The 25,308-nt window shown below is 30.0% G+C and overlaps 1 protein-coding gene across 2 annotated transcripts in view; it reads left to right on the forward strand.

Moving 5' to 3' along the window:
- The window catches only part of LOC129958842 (sestrin-1-like), a 69,366-nt gene that overhangs the window by 13,382 nt on the left and 30,676 nt on the right, over nt 1–25,308 (forward strand). Inside the window, exon 2 of one of the 2 annotated variants that reach the window (XM_056071563.1) lies at nt 12,391–12,520. In XM_056071563.1, coding sequence (XP_055927538.1) covers nt 12,500–12,520 — 21 coding nt within the window. In that variant the 5' untranslated portion in view covers nt 12,391–12,499. Of the gene's footprint in view, nt 1–12,390; nt 12,521–21,218; nt 21,353–25,308 lie in introns of those variants that run through there. The other variant, XM_056071564.1, reaches the window with a different exon arrangement.

A 25,308-nucleotide genomic window follows, 5' to 3' on the forward strand; every position in this document is an offset into this window, starting at 1 on the left:
AGTTTTTATATCCCTGTTACAATATCGATGAAAAATCATCTTATTGTTAATTTCATTAGGTTTTAATATAAATAATTATGATTAAAACACGATTATTTAAAATTTGATTCTTGCAGTTTAAAGTGAGATTTTTTTTGTAGTGTTTTTATATACCTATATATGTTGCAGAATCGAAATCTTTACATAATAAATGCTTGCGTATCATGCATTATACATTATATATACTAAGCAAGATTCATATATATTAAACATGCATTTATATTAAAGATTCTGACCTTTTTATTCAAAATTAACTTCGGTATAGTCGATCATATTTACATATAATTCAACAATTTGAACTGTCTCAAAATCCTCAAGCTGTAAATGCCATTTCTCTAGTAAAACAGTTATCTATGTAAAATATTAATTAAAATATGATTAATAATTGCAGAATGTTTGTTATGTGATTGATTAATAAATTTAATGGGCATATCAACACAGAAATTAAGTTTGAGCAGTTACATTTCATTTTATATGTTTCAATATTTAAGAGAATTTTCACGCGTTTACAATTCGTTTGTTGACTTTACAATTTAGGGTTTATTTTTTACAGCTTTGATTTTTTTATTTCATAATTTAATTTACGAAATATGTTCAGTATATTTCCTTTAAACATGTTGTGCATGCGTTTTTCCGATGCAAATCGAACCTCCCCCCACCTGGGCTGAATAATATGTACATAAATAAAATGACTTTATGTTTGGCATTGTTCTTGCTTTTTAACTTTGTACATATTTCTTAATATCCATACTTTAACCATGGTTAGACTATAAATATATTGAGATTGTGAACATATATATATATGTTTTGTTAAAAGTGCTTATGGAAAAAAATTTAAAATCTTCAAAGAATATTATTCCCACAACGGTATACCTACCATCTAAATATTTAATGTAGATATAGATAGTATAGTAAAAAAAAAAACCATTCATAACTTTCTGATGCATTCTAATATTACTGCATACAAATCTCTGTTCAACTAAGTAAATAGCTGTTCTAAACTTAGACTATTTATTAGCTCTCAGACTGAATCACTTCCTCTTATACCTTTCTCTGAAAGTTAACTGACTTCGGAAAGCCATAATTCTTTCGTTTTCCCCTTTATTACCAGATCTCTGCTATGATAACTGTGTTTGTATACAGCTGTCTTCACATGCTCCCATAAACAAGTACGGGTTTGGCACAAAAGTGCTGTCGTTGCTGTGCGTTGTTATCTTTGCAATATAGTACGGTTTTATCTTTGCTCTTTGCAAAGTGTTATCTCCCAGGCTTTCCTTGTGTGGTGGATTTCTATATTTTAGAAAAGTTATTGAGGTTATCTGAAGGACGCAGATGCCAAAAACGAGACTTGATATCCTTATTAAATTACATAACCGTAAAAAGAAGTGTGTTAACTTCCCTGCTGTTATGCAGAAAGTGATGGTAAATAAACGATAGTATTTCACTTAGAATATTTCCAATAATTTAGAATAAGACAGCATAATTTATTGGTTGGGTGAACGCATTTATATCGGGCAACAGGAAAAGCGCATATTAATCACCCTTTATAATTCACGATGTGGTGAATTAAATCCAGATGTAAAAAATTGTTTAACGAAATAGTCTAAAATGTTCGTAGGCATTTGTTTACATTTAACTGTTGCCATTCGACAATAAGTATTAAGAATGATTTCTGTAACTTTAACATTTTATGTATACAGATGTTAGATTGGGTTAGATTTCCTCCTGAATTCCTTTAGAAAGTTGAATTAGCAAATTAAACTGGATATTGCTTTTCATCTAAACAGGTATCATCTTTTTCATGTTCTCGTCTTGCTGCTGGCACCTGTGTGTTTTTGTTGTTCTTTTGCTATCGCCTTTGTTGGGCCTTAAAGTTAAAAGTAATGAATGTAATAATAAAATTGTAATTTCTTAATTAATATGTAATGCAATGGAAATAAAACGAAATTCATATGGATTTCTGAATTATTCTTTTTCAACGGTAAAATCATCATCATTTAAGAATCAAGGCTTATTTTGTCTTTGAACGCAACGGAATGCCTTTACAGCATCATTTTTGCACGGATTTTCAGTTTCAAAAGTAACGTCTTCTCAAAATTTTATGTTTGGAGCAAGTGGCCTTGACTCACCCTATCGCTTGTAACAAAATTGGTGAAATTCTTGCAACTGTTTCTTACATATGTATTTCGCCCACGCTGTTTGTGATTGGCATTCTTGTAACTTTTTTCTTACAAAATAATAAATAAACCTATTGAACGCAACGGAATGCATTTACGGCATCATTTTTGAACTTATTTTCATAGTTTCAAAAAATAACGTCTTCTTTCAAAATTATATGTTTGGATTAAGTGACCTTGACTCATAGCTTGTAACAAAATCGCTGAAATCCTTACAGCCTTTTCTTACATATGTATTTCAACCCGCGCTGTTTGCGATTGGCATTCTTGTAACTTTTTTCTTACAAAATAATAAATAAATGAAAAGGAAAAGGCAGAAAGGAAAAAATAATGAAAGAGAAAACATTCATTTATTTATTTATTGTTTTTTAAACTATTTTTGGCTGCTTTAAAGTTTTATATAACACTTTTTTTTTTGCAGAATTTTTTTTTATAAATTAATAACATTCCTAAAATTTTGTGGTGGAATATTTATTGAAGAAAGGGGTAGGTTTGAAGGGGTGTCCCGGAACAAACTTGTGTGTTTCGCCCCCACTCGTCATCAGTGGCTTTTTAAGGGTAAATGGCGCCCAGGATATAATATTATTTTTTCGCTCCTTTAATATATTTGATAAAAAAAAAGTGGCAGAAAAAAGCAAATGTTTCAACTCCAATGTACCCCCTTAGAGCACTGCCCGACATGTTTATACGCCCTTGCCTCCTGCCGTTACACTTCTAGTTTACTGATTTAATCCAAAATTTGAAATGGTTTAGGTGTAATGATTAATTGATGTATTCAATTCATGTAGACCTTCCCATGTTTGAATTATGGAATATACACTTGCTTACAGACAATCTTCGGTTCAATGAAATTGGCCCAGAATTAAATGCAGATCTATGAATTTGATATTGTGATTACATACCAAATATGTCTATAGAGCTCTTTCTATTTTCGAAATACCGTGTTTTACATGCATGCGGACATATAGGTAGACATTTTTTTTATTTATTTTTTTTACTCAGAGAGGTATCAAATGTGATATGGATATTCTTTAAAATCTTGATGTACTTTTTCTTGGTGTATTTCATATACGCAAAAGAAAAAAAAAATGTTAAAAAGGCTCTGGTTTTGTAATTGTAGAAAGTTTAAAACGCTTTGCCTCAAATTTGCAATTTGTTTGCCCCCCCCCCCAAAAAAAAATATTCATTAGTTTACGGAAATGAAAAAAAGTTCGGTAGCGCTGAGTATTAATTTTTAAGATTGCAAGATCCTTTCATTTCCAGTTAAGAGAGTAGTAATTAATCATCCTTTCGGTGATATCGGTTGATAGATTCATTACTGCCAAGTTTTATTATTTAGCTGTTCCCAAAATTCTTTTTTTTTTTGTAATTTACTCTTTTTTACTGTTCTTTTGTTTATGTCGAAACTTTTATTAAATTATTGCGAAGTTCAAATTTTCAGATTTGTATTGCGTTATGTTAGGTTTTGTTCAGTCGCACTTATTTTAGTGAATCATAAGATATAAAAAAATTACGTCACTAGATTCTATTCAGCCATACTTATTTTAGTGAATTATAATGGCAAAAAAATTATTGTACTAGATTCTATTTGAACACTCTTATTTTAGTGAATCATAGCATTTAATAATTGTGCTACTAGTTTATAATACTAAATACGAGTATTCAGTTATACGAAAAGACGTTTAGTGAATTATATAGCACAAAAATTGCTTTACTAGACTCTATTTAATAACACTTATTTTAGTGAATCATAACATTCAATAATTGCTCTACTAGATTCTATTCAGTTATACGAAAAGACTTTAATAATTAATGTGTTAATTTTGTTCAGTCACGCTTATTTTTGTGAATAATATGATAAATACGAAAAATACTTAGCGATACAATTTAAACAAAATCTACTTGTACAGCTATAACCCTTCCTTGTTTCTTCATAGCATGTATTTTCCTTCCTTATCTCTTTCTGTGTTAATGCCCGGCTAAATTTCGCTAGGAAAAACTCGCTTCTTGCTAATCATTTGTGTTTTTTCTTTCTTATCTCTGCATTAATGCATGGCACTACTCAAGAAGCTCTGGGCTGTTTCTGAGTTGTTGTGTGTATTATAAATAGAGCACAATTTGCAGAAATACGAGTCCTTCCGAAGATAATGTTGCTATCAATATTAATGCATCATCTAATTCAACGCTTTGCTGAGATTGCGTGAGAAATCTGGCCTATTCAAGGACCTTGATGAAGTACAATAGCTGATTTGATACGAAAAATATTTGGAATTTTCCTCCCTTTTAAAACATTATTGTCAACGTTCATTATTTTTAAATGGATATCGTGTACAATTTAATTGTTAATTGTCATGCACGCAACAATAGACTCGATTCAACCGTTTTGAAAATGTTTCTTATAATGCTGTCAGATAAAAGAAATTTTTTAAAGATATCATTATTGATTGAATCTACAGAATATCATGTTTGAAATCCATATATGGAGTTATTTCTGGAGACGTATACGAACCGAATTTTTGAAACCTTGTTTGGTAGATTTGGTTTGACGTCAAATCTCGGATTTTGATTTTATGTTTTTTAAATGTGTTTCTTTGTTAAAACAGAAATTTTTTTTAAAAAAATAATAAAAATAACACTTTTTATAGATATTTTTTGAATAGGGAATGATACAAATTAGTCCAGAAAAAAGTAATTACAAGACATGACATGAGAGTACTCTTATTAAGACATGAGAGTACTCTTATTAAGACATGAGAGTACTCTTATTAAGACATGAGAGTACTCTTATTAAGACATGAGAGTACTCTTAAACTTGCTTTGACCAGTTTTTGATTTCTTTTTCATGAATGTTCGGTGATGCTGCCCTGCGATATTCCATTAATGCCTTATTGGTAAGTCAGCTGTTGCCATAAGTTTGTGAACACGTAAACCAAGTACTACTGCAAGTAAACCAATGCAGTATGAGGTACTTTTCTGGTATTCTCTCTCGAAATTTCGTTGCCCTTGCACAGCAGAATCATTTGTCATGACATCACAAACATTTCATTGCTTCAGCTTTTTTATACGTTTCTCCGTCGTTACGAGAACATACAAAGAAGGGCGAACAACCAAAATATATCTCACACATTATTGAATTCTTAACACCAAGGGCTATCTAACTTAGGATTTACTGCTACTTAATATTCGATGTGTTGCTCTGCACTATTTTGAAAATGCGTTATCGGTAAATCAGTTCTTGTGGCGTGCTTTGTTGGTATTTTTGTTCGAAATTTCGCTTACCTGACACAGCTGAATCATGAAACTTCTTACCCTTCAGAGAAATACGTTTAATTCATTAGTGAATTTTAAACGTTGAAAGTAATCTATTTGCAAATTTAGGGTACAATACTATTAAGTTCCAAATGAACTGATATTTTGTGACTAATATTTCGCGAATTATTCGGTTATAAAAGTGTCCATTTAATTTGTGGCCACACTATATAGAATCATTTTATTCGGTATTATTTCTGTAATAAAATACCTGTTTTTAAATTTCGACACGAACCAGTCCTAAATGATTTGAAGCTGCCATTCATGCTCTGCCGAAATACATATAACCGACTCTTGGTCATATAAGACTTTTGCGGTGTATATACATGGGTTCTCCATGTTTTTAAAATTGTCTTGAAGAAGTCAGATTATGCTTGTATTTTTCTTTTTGCTAAATTTGTCTCGATTTAGGTCTTTCTTTCGTATTCGTAATCGTACTTTTCGTGTTCCTAAAACTGACTTGAGGAAGGCCTCTTTTCGTATTTATATTTGCCTTTTTCATGTTGCTAAAAATGACTAGAGAAAAGTCATTTGTTATTTTTATATTGTACATTTCATATTGCAAGAATTGTCTTGAAGATGCTATAGAAGCGGCATCTGATTTTGCTGAAGCTTACCATGTGAATATAGGGAAATAAAATTGTAGAAATTTTAAAACTATTTTCACGATTAGAGATTGAATTGTATATTCTGAAATGTATTATGAAACATTTAAGCGAGTTCTTGACTATAGATTCTCCAGATACTGCATGATATGATCTCTTAACTTGATCAGTTTGTTCAGTTGGGGGATTACATGAAGCTGTGAATACAAGATTAATAAAAAATAAAGACTTTTAAACTAGATGTTTCATCACATCCAATATAATTTTTTTTTTACGTCTTTCACCGTTCAATTCAATCTTTTCCCTGATTTCTTTAAAAAAAATATCTTATATGAAAATACCTCTAAAATCTTTTGGTATTGGTACGCCTGATAATTTGTGATAAAGGGACTGAAGTGAGCACAAATATTTAAAAGCTTCAAATCAAATCAAATCACTGAACTAGCAAATATACATTATGCGCTTTAATGCTCGAATTTTCAAATTTCTTGCCTGTCCATCCCTTATTACGAATCTTTAGTTATGACTTGAACTAAGTACAGAATATCATCTGATGAAGCCATACTAGCTTGAACATGAAAATGTCTTGTGTCAGATTAATTTTTTGAAATTACTTCTAAAAGAAGTGAAGTAGTCTCTCAATAAATAGCCTGGCATGATTCCAGGATGATCAAATGACCAGCTTAACAAAAGAGGCAAAGGTTTATTAAAACCGCAAGAGATAGTCCTTTTTTCCTACTCCATTCCAGATGTCACTGCTCAGTTCTTGCGTTTCGTAATATAATGAAAAATGCAAGTATGAATTCCTGACGTTTTGGTTTCTACCGATTATCCCCAAATTTAATATAGTTCAACAGTTTTGGTCGCAAAATGGCAATTTCATTTATCTATGTCCTTGCATTTTTGAGTGCATCTCTTTCACATACAAATAAACTGGCAGATAGATGACCACTTTTTTGGCGAATTTGTTCCAAAATTAAATACACATTAAAATTTCTGATGATAAAATTACGTACCAAATTTTGTTTATGTAGCTGTTTGTGTTTTTGAGTTAATCGTATCCACTTGCACATAGACGAACATATTTCTCTTCAATGGATTTCCATCAGAATTCTAAAGAAATCTATAAATTTGGTGTTAAGATTCAATTGTTATCTATTTCATTGCATGTTTGAGGTATTCTGTTCACAGATAGACAGATAGAAATATGGACATAATTCCAAAGATGTGTTTTTCTGACACAGGGAGGTCTAAAAGGTGAAAGTTCATCAAAATCTTGATGCCGAATTTTTTGCCGATTGTAATACTTCCTCTTTGTGTATGTACTTCGTAACCGAGAAAGTAAAAGGGCACATGCACACACACACACACACACACACACACACACACACACACACACACACACACACACACACACACACACACACACACACACACACACACACACACACACACACAAAATGTTTTCGAATAAAAATGAAGCAAGTGAACAAAGCGAAAGAGGAAAAAATATTCCCCAAGAGTTAATTATGAAAAAAGATCTAACCTAGAGGTTATGCTGTTGTTCATATGACCTCAATGGATTTTTTTTTTCCAACTCAAAATGAGACATGATTCATTCGAGCCTTTCTCATACGTTAAAGGTTTAAAAATTTTTTATGAGTTGTTGAGTACTTAAACACACACACGTACATAAGATAGAAATGATTCATCCTAGATAAAAGAGGTGGTTTCATTTGTGGTTCGTATTTGTGAGAACTTCAAAGAATAAGGAGAGAATGGAATAAAGTATAAAAATTACAGCAAATATTTATTGGGTTATTTTTTGCTTTTTCATGATAATTGTATGATCTAATTCATCACTTATTTTGAACAAAGTTTGATTTACTGTCGCCAAAAAGTTTAAGTATTGCAATAATTTATTTAAGTTATTTATAGATTAAAAAATATAATAGGAGCTGCAAGATTTTCTCAACATTAATATATATTAGAGGTCTGCAGCTACTAGCAGTCAAATATACAAATTTTGTTACTCATCCTTTTTTACTTATTATTTGTTACTTATATATCGGGATTTATAGTTCGTTCAAAAAATTAAGCCTTTAAAAACCAATTTTTTTAAATCACAATTTAGATGCAACGTTTGAAAACAAGTTCAAATATTTATAAAACGAAATTAACTGTTATTTGCTAGTTACTATATAACAGCATAATTTATTAAATACTGCGATAGCAAAAGATAAAAACATTAAACTACGAAACTCGTGGGATGCAGCAGAAAATGGATTAACTTCTAACCCGTGGAAATCGCTTGATAATCTCATGGAGAATTCAGATGGAATGTCATTAATTTATGTGAAGTTTCTTTAAAAACTGCGTGCTTCGCATTAATAAACTAACGGTTTAATTGATATTCTATAGTAAACCCTGCAAACCTCCTAACATTTGTTTTCTGATTTAAAATAAAATGCGCATAACTCACTATACTGACACATTGCTCTCACTGCATAAATTTGCAAATGAACATCAAACCGGCATAGAAGCGGGTTCAGACATTTTGGCCTTAGGCAGTGTCCCTTATGATGCCAATTTCTTTTAATGAGTGACAAATTTGGATTCACATTCCAGTATATATTTAATTTCAACAATAATGTAATGATATATTGTAATTTAAATTTTTATTTTAGTAGCTTTCAAAGATATGTATGTTTTTATTTATTTATTTTAAATACATAACGAAAGAAATGACTAAATAAAAATCATGCAAATTTAATCCATAATTATCAGTTACTGATTTTTTTACTTACAGCTAAAACAATCATTGTTTTACAAAACTTGTGCCGGCCTCCTGGCATAGGGGTAGCGCGTCTTCCCCGTGATCTGGGCGTCCCGGGTTCGAGTCCCGGTTTGGGCATGGTTGTTCTTCTGTTGTTCTATCTGAGAGATGTGTGAATGTGCCCTCCTGTAAAAAGGGGTTGTGCAAACGAATGAGTGATGCGTGAGTAGCAAAGTCGTACTCTTGGCCCTAGTTGGCGCTGCTATAAAAAATAAGAGACGTTCCCCTCAGGCTTAAATCGCTGTCTTCGTAACAGCGGGCTTGTCAGTGGCAAGTGCCATAAGAAACAAACAAAACTTGTCAAAAGGAATATAACTTTATTTGGACTTTATTTATTCCAATACATTATAAATAAGTTATTAATTAAACTTTATTTAGTAGAGATTTTAAATAATTCAATTAACACACATTTAATTCTAATATTTTATAATGTACACAATAAGTATTTTTTTTTCAGATTTATTCATTTAATAAGTAGGTTAATAATATTTTTCAATTGGCATGCATACGGCCGAGCATAGTCAAAAATACGCCATTGCACAGGCTCCCCAGTCTCACTTGCTATTAGTAAGTGCCATTTATTATCCTTTTCTCCCTATTCCTCCGTTTATCATTTCACTTCATGCACGCATTTTTCTAACATGCGATCTTTTCATTTTAATTTTATTTCAGAAATCAATTTTAAACTGTTTAGAGAGATCAGAATTTTGTATTCGTGTGCTGTCTAATCTGAATGGAAGATAGTAAAAATATTTACTTTTTCCTCACTTTTATTTTCCTACTGTTTACTACTTTTACAAAAGAAATGTCACAGAAAGCAAAGTGAGCTGGCCTCTAGCTGAATACTCAAAGTGAAAACACAGATACGCAAATATCTTTTATCACGTAATCTGTTTTATCATTGTTAAATCACCGCAAACAATTTTTATTTTAAAGTCAAAATAAATGGCACGTTTCGGGAAACGTTTTTATCAAAATGCGAATTCAGCAGTCGATTCGTAGTTTGATTAAACGTTTCCAGAAGCACAGTTTCTCAAAAACCGAGTTTCATTTCAAAATTTCAACAAAATAAAAAAAATGAGATTTTCTTGAAATTTCTTCAAACAATGATAAAAAGAAGGACATCATGAAGAAAATTAGCATATCTTATATAAACAGAAAAAATTTATTAACTGGTTGTTGGGCTCTCTATTGTGAATTTTCGTTCCTGCTTATTTATTAGATATGTTGAAAATGTACTTAATAAATGCGTTTTTCTTTTAAACTTTTGACTGTTTTGTGAAGTTTTGCGATAGCATTTTGATAAATTGAAATAAATAGCATATGTGTTGTCAAGTTTTGCGATAGCATTTTCATAAATTGAAATAAATAGCATATGTGTTTTAAATAACTTTTTATTACTCGATGCACCCATACTAGCCGAATAAAATGAAGTTTAAAATTTTAAATTGGTATCTGATTGACTTTATAAAACGTGAATTTACGTTATTGCTATCAGTAATAAAAAATATTATTATTACAAGATAAAGAAGAACTTTCTCAAATTGTTAATCATCACTACTAGTGATAAAAACAGGCAAATTAAACAATGCCTCTTTTTTCTCTGAATGAAAAGTACAATATCCAGAATGATCAGAAGCAGATGCTTCTTTTTCTTTGCTAGGGGAAATGTAAAACGTTGCTACTTCCTCGTACGACTCTCTCAAATGTCTGCCATGTTCCGAATTTGTAACATGTAACGTGTGCCGTTGTTTGCATAGCTGACTCACAAGAAACTCGAAACTAGAATAGGACTCATTAGATTCAATTTCAACTGAAGAGAGCAGTTTAACAAATAAAGATAAACCTGATACTTCAAGATACTATTTTCTGTCTGCTTAGAGATATCGTTTGAGAAAATTACACAGATGCATTTGAAGTGTTTTTTTTTGTTTCCAACTATTTTTTTTTTAGTTTTGGTTCGCTATGTTTTATTTGTTTTTGAAATTTCTTGGTAAGTTTAAATAATTTATCAATTAAATTGAATCAAAGTTGTCAAAAAAAGAAAATTCATTGTTTTTTTTTCAAACTTTTTTTTGAAGATTTACAATCTTTCGATTTTGAAGCAGTATTATAGGAGGGATTTCAGTATGATTCCTATTGTTGGAGCACTTTTGCAGTTTCATAGCATAGTTTTAAATGAAAGTTGTATTGTTATAGGATGTCCTGCTGTCGGGATGTTATTGCAAATTTTTCATCGTTTTGTATTACAGGACATTTTAACAATACATTAGAATCCACTGTTGTTGGAATATGATTACAATTTTTTCCCCTTGTTTTATGTGAGAACCATGTTATTAAAATGTCCAATTGTTGGAGGTCGTTGCGATATTTTACGTCGTTTTATATAAAAGCCATGTTGTTTGGGTGTGCTGTTGTTAAAAGGCGATTGTCATATTTATTTCAAGTTAAATGGAAGCTGAATTGTGAAGAATGTTGTCCTGTTTAATTTATATTGAAAGTAAATCGAATTACAAGAAAGCTATGTTGTAAGAAATCTTTTGTTAAAAATTTAATAGATCTCCTTTATTAAGATGAAAAAAATAACAGGATCCTAAAAAATAATAGCTCATCGTTTTTGTCAAAAAATGGTTATACGTTTATTAAATTAGATTAATTATTTAGGGTGAAAAAATTTCCTTAAAATATTTTTATTAAAACTTTTAATCAAGCTTTAAAGATATTGTAATTTGGTATTGTATGAAATGTTGTCTCATTATTAAAAAAAAAAAAAAACTTGCAAATTTAATCACGCTCATATTCTTGAATATTCTTTTTTTTTATTATTATTTAAGTAAGTATGTATTCTGATAACTGCTTGATCTTTATGTGGAATTGCTTCAAAACAATAATTTAATTTACGTCAAATAATACACTTCATAATGTTATCAGTTTCAATGAATTTTAATTAAATGGTGACCAATTATTTTTTAATTAAGTAGTTTTATGATGAGTTAGCGCATTTAAAATTAATAATTTGCAAGATTTAATTATCTTAATTTGTTGGTTCTTCCTATTTCGTGCATTTCAGCAAGTATATTTCCTTTTAACTCTCAAATTCCTGTTATAGATACACTAGCAAATGATACATTGGATATTACTTTAAAAAAAATTGCGATTCGGCATTACTTCAGGAGAAATTGACTCATTCAGGATGAATATTCAGCACAAATCCTACAATTGACTGTTTCAGAGATTGCTGATTGGCGGGATAATGTTTAAAATAACCCGACGTGAAAATCGTATGATTAGCATATTTTACAATGCTGACCTAATGAATGTTGTATTATCGAACGTAAAAATAAACACTGGATGAATACGAAAGTAATTGAATAAATTATTGATATCTGAATACTGAGATTAATTTTTTTTCATTTCTTTTTAGGTCAAACAGAGCTTCGTCAGCCGTTTTGAAAATTCACATCTCGTGAGTGAAATTTTCTGGAAAATCTTTTGAGGTTACGGACTGTCGGAGCTGTAACATCCTTGAAAATATGGCTGGAAGACATCATCAGGTTTGTCTCTTTTGAAATGTATAGACGTGTTGTACATTGTTTTAACATTTTTGTTGAGCTCTTAGATCATTCTTGGAAGTGTAAAATTCATAAGAAAATTTTAAAATTGGAGGTTTAAGGGTTTCTTAATGCATTATAGTATCTTTGTATTACTTTCTGGGGTTTGATGTTATGACTGGCTGTTTGTGTCGTCTTGAAGATACGTTTACCTTATCTTTCTCAGCTTGTGAAAAGATTTTTAAAGATTCAAAGAAGTGAAAATTGTGTAAAAATAAAATTTTACGATTAGTCGAAAATGGGATGCTTTTAACTGTGTGTCAAAGATGTTTGATAGTACCTAGAAAACTACTTGTTTTGTCCTGAAAACAAATTTACTTTCTTCTTTTTTACATTCTTTTCTCCTCATTTTTCTTTTCATTCTTTTCTCGTTATTTTGCTTCATATTGATTCTAAATGATCTCGATTTTTAAAAACCATTTTTTAAAGATGTATTTCGGTATTTTCATTGAAATTTTAAATTGTTCCATCAACTTAAAAACAAAAGAAAAATTAGATTTTAAATATAATTTCGTGTCAAAATGTAATAAATATTTGCCATGCTGAATACTATTTTTTGATTATGTGACTGAAAGTCAGAAGGTTAGTCTGCTCTTCAGAAATAATAAAGGGAACAGAGGGTTTTTGTCGGTAAAAATGGCAACATGATGTAGGTTTGAAATACTTTAATCGTAAAATCATTAACAAATGGAATCTCAAAGAAGCGATATGGCATGGCTGTAGTGTTCATTTAAATTTCTCAATTTACATTCGATCAATTTATCAGTTATGTAGTTAGCTTTGAAATAAATCTTTTTGTAAAAATAAATAGAAAAAAGAAAGGGGATAGCCCCTCTGAATTTCTAAATTCGTCGTCTTAATTCATTTTAAATAATGAAAGATTTTTAAAATCCATTTTAATGGAGGCTTATAAAGAGTGTTTCAGTGTTTTTATTTAGTTTATAATATGCATCCTTGGAATAAAAATCAAGCCTATAGTTAATGAAAATCCTGTTCAATTCTTTTCCCTTTAGATCATCATAGAAACATAATCCCATTTTATTTATTTATTTTCTGAATATATGATGCATGTAATGTATTCATCCTTATTCACTGATGCATAGATCATCGGTGAAAAATTTCACCATAAGCACTGAATAATACACGTTTAGCTTTCCATCTTTTAATTGAAAAATGTGTTCTGTTTTTTTCGTTCTCGATGTTATCTAGAATTCTTATTGATATGTGATGTAAAATTATGATTCGCTGGATATTTTCCCAATGCTATGATATCTATGCACACATCAAGGATAGATTTTTTTTCACACGTGCGACTGAAGATAAGAAAGCTGTCAGAAGTACACACGATGTCTTACAATGTGAATACAGCTATACTGGAGATGTCATATCTAAGCCACGTGCATTAAAGCCGTTCAAGAAAATGTAGAGTTCGGAATTTGACGTTTAAATAGAAATTTCTGTTTCTTTTGCTTTTAATGGTCTCTACTATTTAGAAAGTGGCATTGATATATCTTGTCGTAATTTTGCTTTTTACTAATATACACCAGAAAAGAAGTGCATTATTTTAAATTGTAAGTATAAAATAGATTTTATCAGTTGCTTTTAATGAATTTTTTTATTACCTCTTTCTCTTAACTGTTTTTAAATATTTTTTCCAGAATATGAATTTGAGTTTGAATTTTTAACTCTGTATTAGATAAGCAATTCGCTAAATGCCTATGGCAAATTCTTTTGACGGTAAAAGAAATGGAGCTTTTAAAAAAAGGAACTATTTATTGAAACTTAGTTAATCATATAAATATAACTGGCTAATGAAATGTTAACTCAGTATTCGATAACTGCTCTGTTATGTCAAAATGTTGTATGTCAAAACATAAAATTTTTTATGTAACAGCTGGAAATACCTGCGACATATGTTAACATATGGTATTTTGTGATAATATACAACAATGGCATATTACATATATCAATTTGAAAACAAGTGGGGCTTACTTTTTCAAGTGTTCTGCGTCAATAAAATGCTTTGGATTTTATTATTATTATATTTTTGATATAACAGTTAACGGTATGTAAAATGAAAACTAATGTAATTTTTAAAACTAACTCCAGAATTTAATCATATGTTAAATAAATATATGGTTACTATTATATTAAAATGCTGTTTGTCTAAAACCAAACATAAGAAAATAAACGGAATTTCGATATAACAACTGCAACAACTAATGGTATATATCAATTTTTAAGACCAGACAGCTATTACATATCATATGCAACGGCTTGTGAGCAGGTGTAGCTAATAGGAGCAGGTGTAGGAGTATTTTGTATCAAAAGAATGTTTTGGCAAATATAACGTAAGATATTTTGATATGATAGTTACAATACATAAAACGGAAACTAGTAATTAGATATCTAAGATCCCCAATTTGTGTCCCATTGTTTTAAAAAATAATATCTATGCATACCCATACATCTTCAGGATGAAATCATACAAATTTATGCTTCTCCTTAATATTCTAATATTTTTATTGATAAGAACATCCAAAATCTGACATTTGAAATCCCCTCTAAAATATAAATTTTTTACCATATTCAAAGCGTGTGGTTTGTTTCCTTGATTTTGAAATAATATCTATGCATACCCATACATCTTCAGGATAAAATCATAGAAATTTATGCATCTCTTTAATATTCTAATTTTTTTTTTTTTTTTTTTGACAAGAACATCCAAAATCTGACATTTGAAATCCCCTCTAAAATATAAATTTTTTTACCATATTCAATACGTGTGGTTTGTTTCCTTGATTTTGAAGGATTCAATATTTAGAATGATCATGAAATTATTTCCTATTGGATTGCCATAATCTTTCGTAGAAACGTGTCTTGCCTTTAATGAAAAGAAATTGGGGAATGTATACGTCATATAGTCTGTAAGTGGAACACATTAGTCATGGACGCTTTAACAAATACGAAATGCACGCAAGCGATGCGCTCAGTGGGTTTTAGTTTTATCCTTAAAAGAAAATTTATGACCATAGAAATTGTCTGAATGAATAGCATTCTAGTTCTCAAAAACCCTTGTCTAGGAAAATGTTTACAAAAATTGCTGGAATTAATTTGATTTTAATTTATTAAGAAATAAAAATCTCTAAAAATATGCTTTTATTACAGCACTAAAATATATATATATAAATTTTTTTTTTCTCCGAAATGAACTTTGAAACAATGTCTCAAATGCGCTAGTTGTAGTATGACTACGATTGGTCAACCAGGCGTATGCCCGGGGCCCGCACCGTAAATGTGATTAGATACATAGGCTGTAGATTTTAATATTAACGAGATGTAAATTAAGTGTTACTATTTAGAAAATAAAATGTTGTAAATGAAAAATAATTTTTCATCCTATTCTTTTATTTATTTTAGGCCCTTACTTCAGATTTGTCCGCGGGGCCTCATAGTTTTGAGGGCATTGCGGAGAGTAAAGCAATGAAAGAAATACTCTACAGAAATTTGAATTTCGATCTCATTTATTGTTTACAGTAAACTGTCAGTCATCTAAAGCTATTAATCCCAAAATGTTAGTAAAAGTATTTAATCTCAATTCAAAAAAAGGTGTTTCAATACAAATGCAAAAGCTTTTTTTTTCTTTGCAGAAGTATTTACTGTAAATAAGAATTTTCAGTAGCATTTTAATGTTGGAAAATTTCTATAATTTTGTGGATTATCCGCCGGCAAAGTGTCTAAGTCATCTAATTTAGTTTTAAAATCACATATTTACTGTTTAGAAGACATATTTACAGTCATTTTTTCATAGAAATACGATGAAATTGTTCACATCAGTATCTGTGGATTACAATGGATCTATGTTTTTCTTCAATTCCTGATAAATTTTAGAAACCTTCGCATCTTGAAAATTTGTTCCAGTGCCAACTTTGATGCACTTTTATGAAAAATTCAGTGACTTCATAAAAAAATGAAAAAACACGATTCGATTTTGTGATGCTAACTCACTCAACAGAGATCTCTTAATATAAGCCTGGATAATCGAGGTTAATCTACTGTACATGCTTTGAGTTAAAACACTAAAATCATTATAATAAATCACGAACTTTTAAAAACTTTTTACTTGTTAGATGTTTTAAAAGTTGTTTGATTAAGACTTAAGAATTTTTTCCAAAGTGATGAATATGTTAGAATTATTTAAAAAATTCAAAAATCTAAAGGCACTATTTCTGATGTTACAAATCTTCATCATTTCAATATTCAAATTATATGTTGCGAATCTTGAGATTATTAAAAATATGACCGAATTAGAAAGTGACTTTGACTCCGTAAAAGAGCTTTCTAAACATGTTTGAAATATATCTTGAAGACTTCTTTAGAGTTCATTAGCATATTTGGTGCGCTGTGCAAACGATATACTAAAAAAGAGACGACGACATCTAAATCTTATCAGATGATTGCATAAATAAGCAATTTAATTCATTGCCTTTCAGTCTTGGAAGAAAAGTCTTTTGGACCTTCATCGGATAACATGACATTATCTGCTTCATAGCTGATACTACAAGCTTTCCAATCGAGCGGCGAGCGTATATGCTTGAAATGCCCTGTATTTAAAGAATTTTAATTCGATATGCTATATATGTATACTGTAAAGTTGTTTGGATTAAGAAGACAGCAGTGGTTTTTTTCGTATCATTTTTGAATTGTTCATTAAATAATAAGTTATTGAAGAATTGAAATCTTAAATATTAATTTCAAAATTTTGAAGTTTTAAATCTTAATATGGTTTACTTACTGGATTTAAACTAAAAATTATATATTTTAACTGAAAACAAAGAAGTTGAATTATGATGCCCATGAATTCGTCACTGCTCGTCAAGATTTTAAGCTGCAATAATGAAAAAATGTGGCAATATATTGACCATAGGAAGATAAGAATATATTTTATGTGGGAGCTTCCATAGATAAAGACTGATGGATTTTTAATTTTTATCTATTTGCTTAACTACAATACCATGAAAGTTCATCAACCCGATGACATGAAGTTGAAAATAGCATATCTGCATTAAGAACCTTTTTTTTTTTTCTTCTTTGCACTGAGCTATTTCAATAGGGCATCTACATATTTTCAAATCTTATCTGTGTTGTAGAAAGTAAAAAAAAGAGTTGATGCATCAAATTCTCTGTTGTGATATAGAGTTAATAAATTTGCACATTGTAACAAAATAATGTTCTCTTTAGAAGACGATTACCCATATCTCCCCGATTATTTTAAAAGTCTTGCGTTTAGGAACTGATCTGTTGTCATAAACTACATTAGGAATTGTAAAAAAAAAAATGAATTGGGAAGTCATAAATCACCTTATCAAATTTGGCGCTTGAATCACCATCCATTTGAAAACTGTGGATGTACGAAACAAACTTGCATATATGGCTACTCAGTGAGCAACACAATCAAATTGGGTTTTGAGCTGGAAACTCACACATAGATGTACCAAGTGTCAGTTTCCTTTATCTATGTCTGACGTTAAGTGTACTTCACGTGAGTGAAATAGAGCTGTTCTGTTGTCTAATCTTGGTATTGTTACACAATTGGACTGATTGTATCAAATAGCAATTTTCAGTTTATAATACATACACTTATTTTTTTATATTGTAATGATTTATTTGGATTAATTAGGCTGGCTTGATATAATAATACACAAAAATTAATGAGAAAGATAAAGTGTTACAAAATTATTTTCAATTTCTGCTGATCACTGAGGCTGATTTTTTTTTTTTAGTCTGTCGTCGGATTGGATTCTGAAAATTATTCCCGCGTCATTAATATCTCTGATTGCAAGTTCTTTTCCTGAACTGAAATACAGTATCCCATTTTTTTCGAAATAAATAAATCGAAGAAAGATTCGCCTTGGGCAATCTACTTCATTATCAACTTGATATTTTACTTAGTCACACTTCGATGGCTGGTTTCTGATGAATGGAAATAATGGCTATTGGCCAAAATTCTAGGATGTCACGAGGATCTCGTGTGTGGAGAAAGGGTCTTTTCGACAGTTTTTCAGCTTGTTTATGATGAAATTTCGGATTGCCACTTGACCTTATGAATATGTTACTTTCTTTTTTTTAACCAATTAAGGCAGCTTTTTTTATTTTGATGGAAGGGATCAAAACATAATTGAATATGCGTGGAAAACTGCGCTCCCAAATTTTTTTACTGTGTTTGTTACATAGTAATCAATTTCATTGCTTCTTCTTCTTTTTTTTCAATTTGAAATATATATCGCTGAAAAATCAGAGAAGTTTGGCGGATGGAGGAGGTAGGATTTGCACTGTTTGGAATCGGAAAGTTTTTTTTCTGCGCCTGATTAATTTTCGCAAATTTCAAACATCGAATTTTTGAGATAGCAAGTCCAGTAAATAATAACCCAGAATTCCATCGCTTTATAAAATTTTGCAAGTTTTGATGGAAGTGATCAAAACATAATTGAATATGCGTGGAAAACTGCACTCCCAAATTTTTTACTGTGTTTGTTACATAGTAATCAATTTCATTGCATCTTCTTCTTTTTTTTTAATGTGAAATATATATCGCTGAAAAATCAGAGAAGTTTGGCGGATGGAGGAGGTAGGATTTGCACTGTTTGGAATCGAAAAGTTTTTTTCTGCGTCTGATTATTTTTCGCAAGTTTCAAACATCGAATTTTTGAGATAGCAAGTCCAGTAAATAATAACCCAGAATTCCATCGCTTTATAAAATTTTGCAAACATAATCAATCCAGCAATTTTTCCTCTGAATTGATGTATTTTCATTTAAAATGCCCTTTCCATTCTCTTTCTATGAATATTCTCGGTACACGCGCATTGCGTCAAATCATATTTGTGTTATGTTACGCATATTCTGTGACGCTGCACTTCTTCTATGATAATACGTTTAACAAAAATACGTTTAAGATACGTTTAAAGAAAAGTATCGAAAAGATAGGTTTGTTTTTGTTTAGAATCAGATGTATCATTATTTTTTCTAAAAAAGTTACAGCTGAAAATTAAAATTGATTACTTAGTTTTAATTCTCTCTATCTCTTTATACAACTATGCAGGCGTTCATATTATTTTATTAAGTGTAGTGCTATTTCATTTTAGATCTTTATCTCGTATAAAAAGTGTGAAGGGTGAGCTACAATTATCATTTTTTTATTATTTAAATAAAACTGTAGAATAAGTGTGTTTTTTGGTAGACATCTAGTACTCTTATTTCTTCTATTGGAGGAGTTGACGATATTGATGTTAGGAAGCTCTATTTCAATTTTAAGTTCCTTTTTTTCCTGGGTGAAACAGTAAACTTATAAAGTGTGACGAAACTAGTTAAAGGTACGCGGAACATGTGCCACTGGTTCTTGACCTATGAGGGTATTAATCGAAGCAATTACTAACTGAGTTATGATTTGGAGCAGAGGTTCCCAAACTTTTTTTTCTCGTGGACCACTTTCAAAGTTTTACTATTTTCGGTAGACCCCCTGCTGCTACATTTCTACTGTATTCCCAAAACTCCTAAAAAATATCACCCTAAATTGGGGGTGTTAAGAAGAAAAAAAAGTAGCACATTTTCTTGTGTCCTATTTATTAAAATAATACTTGTGGTTATACAAAATTATAAATATTTATTATTACAAACAATCAACAATTGACAAAAAATCAACAATGAACTCTGAAATGTAAATCAACAATAAAAATAGTCATACTTTTAATGAGACGGATGTACTTGATGAATTGACAGCAAATTATCAATATTGGGCTTCAGTTTTGTAAGAAGTAATCTCAAATCTCCCCATTCTGTGATGTTCAATCTGCTCCTTTTTTTTGTTAACAGGTTGGTAACGGAACTAAAACTTCTTTCGACAAGATATGACGAGGGAAACGCTATGAAAAATTTTCTTGCAATTTCTTTGCAAGTCTCGACATGTGATGTACGCTTGTACTATTTTCTATTGTTCTATTCAATTCTGTGTTTGAACTGAGTCTCGAATATTTTTGAGTACCTACCTAGTGAATGATTCTACCTGTCTACGTTGATAGGTAAATCCAAGCCGAAATTTGTGTTCTTTATTATGAAAACCAGAAAATTTTTCGTGGACCCCCCACTTATAACTTGTGAACCCCTGTTTTCTTTTCACGTCTACGTGGACCCCCGTGTGGTCTCCTATGGACCCCTGGGGGTCCACCTAGACCACTCTGGGAACCTATAATTTGGAGTTACATCGGAGACAAATAAAATCCTTTCCTTTGACATTTTACAATCTTATTTTATTCCTGGCAAGAGATTTTCAAAATTTATTGCACTTCATGATCAAAATTTAATTTTCCGTGCACTTCATTCAGTAATGTGCCGTGGTAATAATCAAGTGTGATGATGCCGAATAACATTTTCAGTTCAATAAAATATTTCAAATCATCCTTATAAATCCAAAACTTAAATTGTCTCCCAGAACAATTGTTCGTTATCAATACTACCGTCATGGTTGATTGATAACCTTCAATCTAGCCTTAGTTGCAGCTCTGCGATAAAATACGTAAATTAATCTCTTTTCGTTATCTCGATTGATACTGATTATTATTAATAATTTTTTTATCTGTTCTCCATTCTTTTTAAGCTAATATCTTGCGAGGACTAGATTTTCCGAGTTTCGGTCCGTATGATTAAAACTTCTGAGCTTATAAAATAAATATTATTATTTTTCAATTTACCGACATCATCTACTTCATTGAAAACAACAGGTATAGTGTTTGATTACTGAGTTTGATTGGAATTTGATTGCTGAGTTTGTTAAAAATTACTGTTTGATTACAATTTGTTGAAAGTGGCTCATTATTAGCAAATAACTCATTTACATTTATACAATCAAACCATTTCGAAATTTTTTTGTATTTGGAATAGTATAAATATGCTTAACAATGGTGCCTTCTCTCTGTGTGTTCATTCTGTCTGCTACTATTCATCACTAAGAATCGACGTTTCTAGAAAATCAAAACTGTTCTAACTTATAAAAATTCATTTGGTTCAATTTTCATAAAATGAAAATCTTTCAACCAAATTTTGCTGCTTATCCAGAGTTGAAGTATTAAAAATTGCTAACTCGGGCCGTTCAGATCTCTAAACTGAGTCATTAATTTTTTTAAAAACTTACATAAAACGGTTATTTTCGTTGAGATTCAAACTTAGATTCTGCCACCAAGATACCGCAGCTGCCGGAAAGTGAAAGAATGCTTTTTAAACGCACTTAATTAATTTATCATGCTACACAATTGTTTTGCAAAATATTATCGTCCTAGAACATGCAGATTGGTAATTTGAATCATATTTGGATTTTCTACACATCAGGCTATCAGGTTTATTCTAAACAGCGAACTTTCGTTAGAACGGGATTCAAACCGCTAATTTGCCACCAATCTACCGCGAGTTAGCTAGAAACAAGAACTAAGCGTTAGTGTGAGTGGAATTTTCAAGTCAATGTTTTCATTGCAGATGTGTGTTTCTAAATATTGAGGTCTTTCTTTCTTTCTTCTTTTTTTATTTTTTAATTCTCTAAAAATGGCACTTGTTGACATTAGAATGTGTAAGAACTAGCGTTGGAATGTTTCCCGGTGAATGAACTTTAAAACTGTTACCATCTCTAAGCGAAAAGTCTGTACTTTGTTTTTTAAATATTTATATCGCCGAAAGTAATAACAAAATAGGTTAATATTTTATAAAAATGTTTGCCTGCAAAAATAAACGTCAGGATATTTTACAATATTTGGGAATAAATCGGTAAAGTACTCCAAATAGGAATAGCTTTAAAGGTTAAAAGCAACGTGAAACAAAAACCATATTGCTGAACTAAAGTATTGGAAATTTCTATTATTTCAGCCGCATAAGTTCGAAATTATGTTAATCAAAAGATAATTTTTAATTTGTTTGGGGAAAATCAGTATCGTGAGCTGTTTTTCTTCGAAACAGAACAAGCTTCTAAACGGAATGTTATTTAACGAACTCAGTTTAGGAAAGTGCACTTAAAACTCAATAAAATTATAGAAAAAGAAGCTAAATTCGGATAATCAAATTTACAGTTTGGTGATGTTGTAGTGTATTTGTAGTGAAATGAAGATCTTGTGATTTATTTTGTGTAAAACATATCATTAACAGATCTAATAATTATATTTTTGGAATTGAAACCACAAAATTTTGTTATGCTTTTGAATATATTGCTCATTTACTTGTTATTTATGTATATATTTGAACAGCATTGCCACCAATTTATTAAGAAAACATAAAATAAATTAGAATTTAAAGAATATGTAAAATAAGTTATCATTTAATTCTGGTCCGTTCTTTTATGATTTGTTCTCAGTTAAAAAAGCGAGGCAAGCTTTAGTTGAAAAATTTAAATATGTTTAGATTAGCTGCTGGAAGAATAAGCTCATATCTGAAGTGAACTATTTAAAATTTTATTTCCGGGTTTTCTTCTTCTTTTATTTATTTTTGAATATGTTGCTTAATTACTTGTTATTTATGTATATAATTGAACTGCAGTTCCACCAATTCATTAAAGATACATAAAATAAATTAGAATTTAAAGAATATGTAAAATAATTTATCATTTAATTCTGCGTCCGTTCTTTTGTGATTTTTTCTCAATTAAAAAAGAGAGACAAGCTTTTATTGAAAAATTTAAATATGTTTTGGTCAGCTTCTGGAAGAATAGGCTCATATCTGAAGTGAACTATTTTAAATTTTATTTCCGGGTTTTCTTCTTCTTTTATTTATTTTTGAAAATGTTGCTTAATTACTTGTTATTTATGTATATAACTGAACTGCAGTTCCACCAATTCGTTAAGGATTTATAAAATCAACTAGAATTTAAAGAATATGCAAAATAATTTATCATTTAATTCTGCGTCCGTTCTTTTGTGATTTGTTCTCAGTTAAAAAAGCGAGACAAGTTTTTATTGAAAAATTTAAATATTTTTACGTTCGTTGCTGGAAGCATAAGCTTATATTTGAAGTGAACTATTTGAAATTTGATATAATGGCCTTCTTCTTTTTATTATCATTTTTTTTAATTTTAATATGTCGACACCATTTCTGAAATTGTTTTTTCAAGGTTTATTTCAATTAAAGCTCAGTTAATTCATTATTGGCGAACCGCATGTAGCATGCCTAAATCTTATATAAAAGAATAAATACTTATTTGTTATATTTACTATCTAAGTGAAAATGGTTTTGGACTACGATATCCACTATCTTAAGCTTTGGTTTATCTCTAGTTTTCTTCAAAAATAGTCAAATCTTTGAGAAGATTTTTGTGTAATCTGTAAATTTAAGTCTCACTTCTTTATTTATTCTGATAAAAGCAAGAAATTTTGCAATAGGCATACATATTTAGCAACCATCTCAAATCGTTGTGAATAAAAACTCTTTATCATCTGAGATCGCTGTGGAGATTTTGTTGTTTGTTTGAATCAAGGTGGAAAATCGTTTGATCACGTTATGCCGACTATGCAGAAGATTGGTAAGTTTCGAGAATTTAATAGTTGATTGCACTGGATTCTCTGTTGCATTCTTGAAATAATTTTAAAAAATGCTAATGCTTCTCCAAATCTTTGCTGTTCTTTCAGCCCTTCTGGTAAAAATAAAAAGTTTAATGGAATAAAATATTTGCTTTAGTTTAGCATTGGTTAATAGTTTCACTATTACATCAAAATATTATAGATCAACTTTGCCAAAACATTTTATTGATACAAATTATCTGTATAGATTAGATACATCTGCTCTCAAATTATTGTAGAATACGTGTGTGATACATGAGTGTTGTATATTTCTGCAAAATGTCATATATCACTAGTAGTTCCAGCTGTTATATTAGTACTTCGTATTTTTGCTGTGTGTGGTTTTCAATTTATGACATTTTGTTTCTGTGGCTGCGATATTGATTTCTTCTGCTGATTCTCATCATATATCCATTTCAACTTTCCAGTATTCTGGATGGTTGATTTGTTGGTGTATTGTGGTTTAATGGGGCAAGAGCCAGATTTGGTTCAGTTGCTCCAAATGGATGTTTAAATTATAAAAACTGTTTCGCACTATTCCGTGGAAAGTAGTATTCCATAGTATGTGGAAAACTGGATAATCACTGATCAAAAGTGGCACTGAGATCAAAACTAGACTTGCGTTAATGGGTTTTATGATATTCTTTTGTCGTGATCCATTAATTCACATTAAAATTTTATTTAGTTTTTTCTGATGGTGAATTGTGCAAGCTTGTATAAATTATGGCATGCCGCTCTTTAACATTCTAAAAGTTTACAAAGGCGATGTAATTTATACCGCAGTCTCATTTTTAGGATAGATAAAAAATGCAATTCAGCAAAATGTGACAATTTTATTAGTCTTTTTCGAAACAAAGAGACAGTTATAAAGACAAAATAAAAAGATAGTTAATAATTTTTTTATTAATGTTTTATTCTTTATTACGTAAGCAATAAAGAATAAAGGCATTGATTTATTACGTGGGTGTTTTGAAATCGTAATATATATATATATATATATATATATATATATATATATATATATATATATATATATATATATATATATATATATATATATATATATATATATATAATTTCCAAAGCTTTATCTCAATTTAGTCTATAGTAATTTCATTCTCTTATTTCCTGATCCAATTCCACTT

This window comes from Argiope bruennichi, chromosome X1 (genome assembly GCF_947563725.1).
Source record: "Argiope bruennichi chromosome X1, qqArgBrue1.1, whole genome shotgun sequence".
NCBI classification, from domain to species: Eukaryota; Metazoa; Arthropoda; class Arachnida; order Araneae; family Araneidae; genus Argiope; species Argiope bruennichi.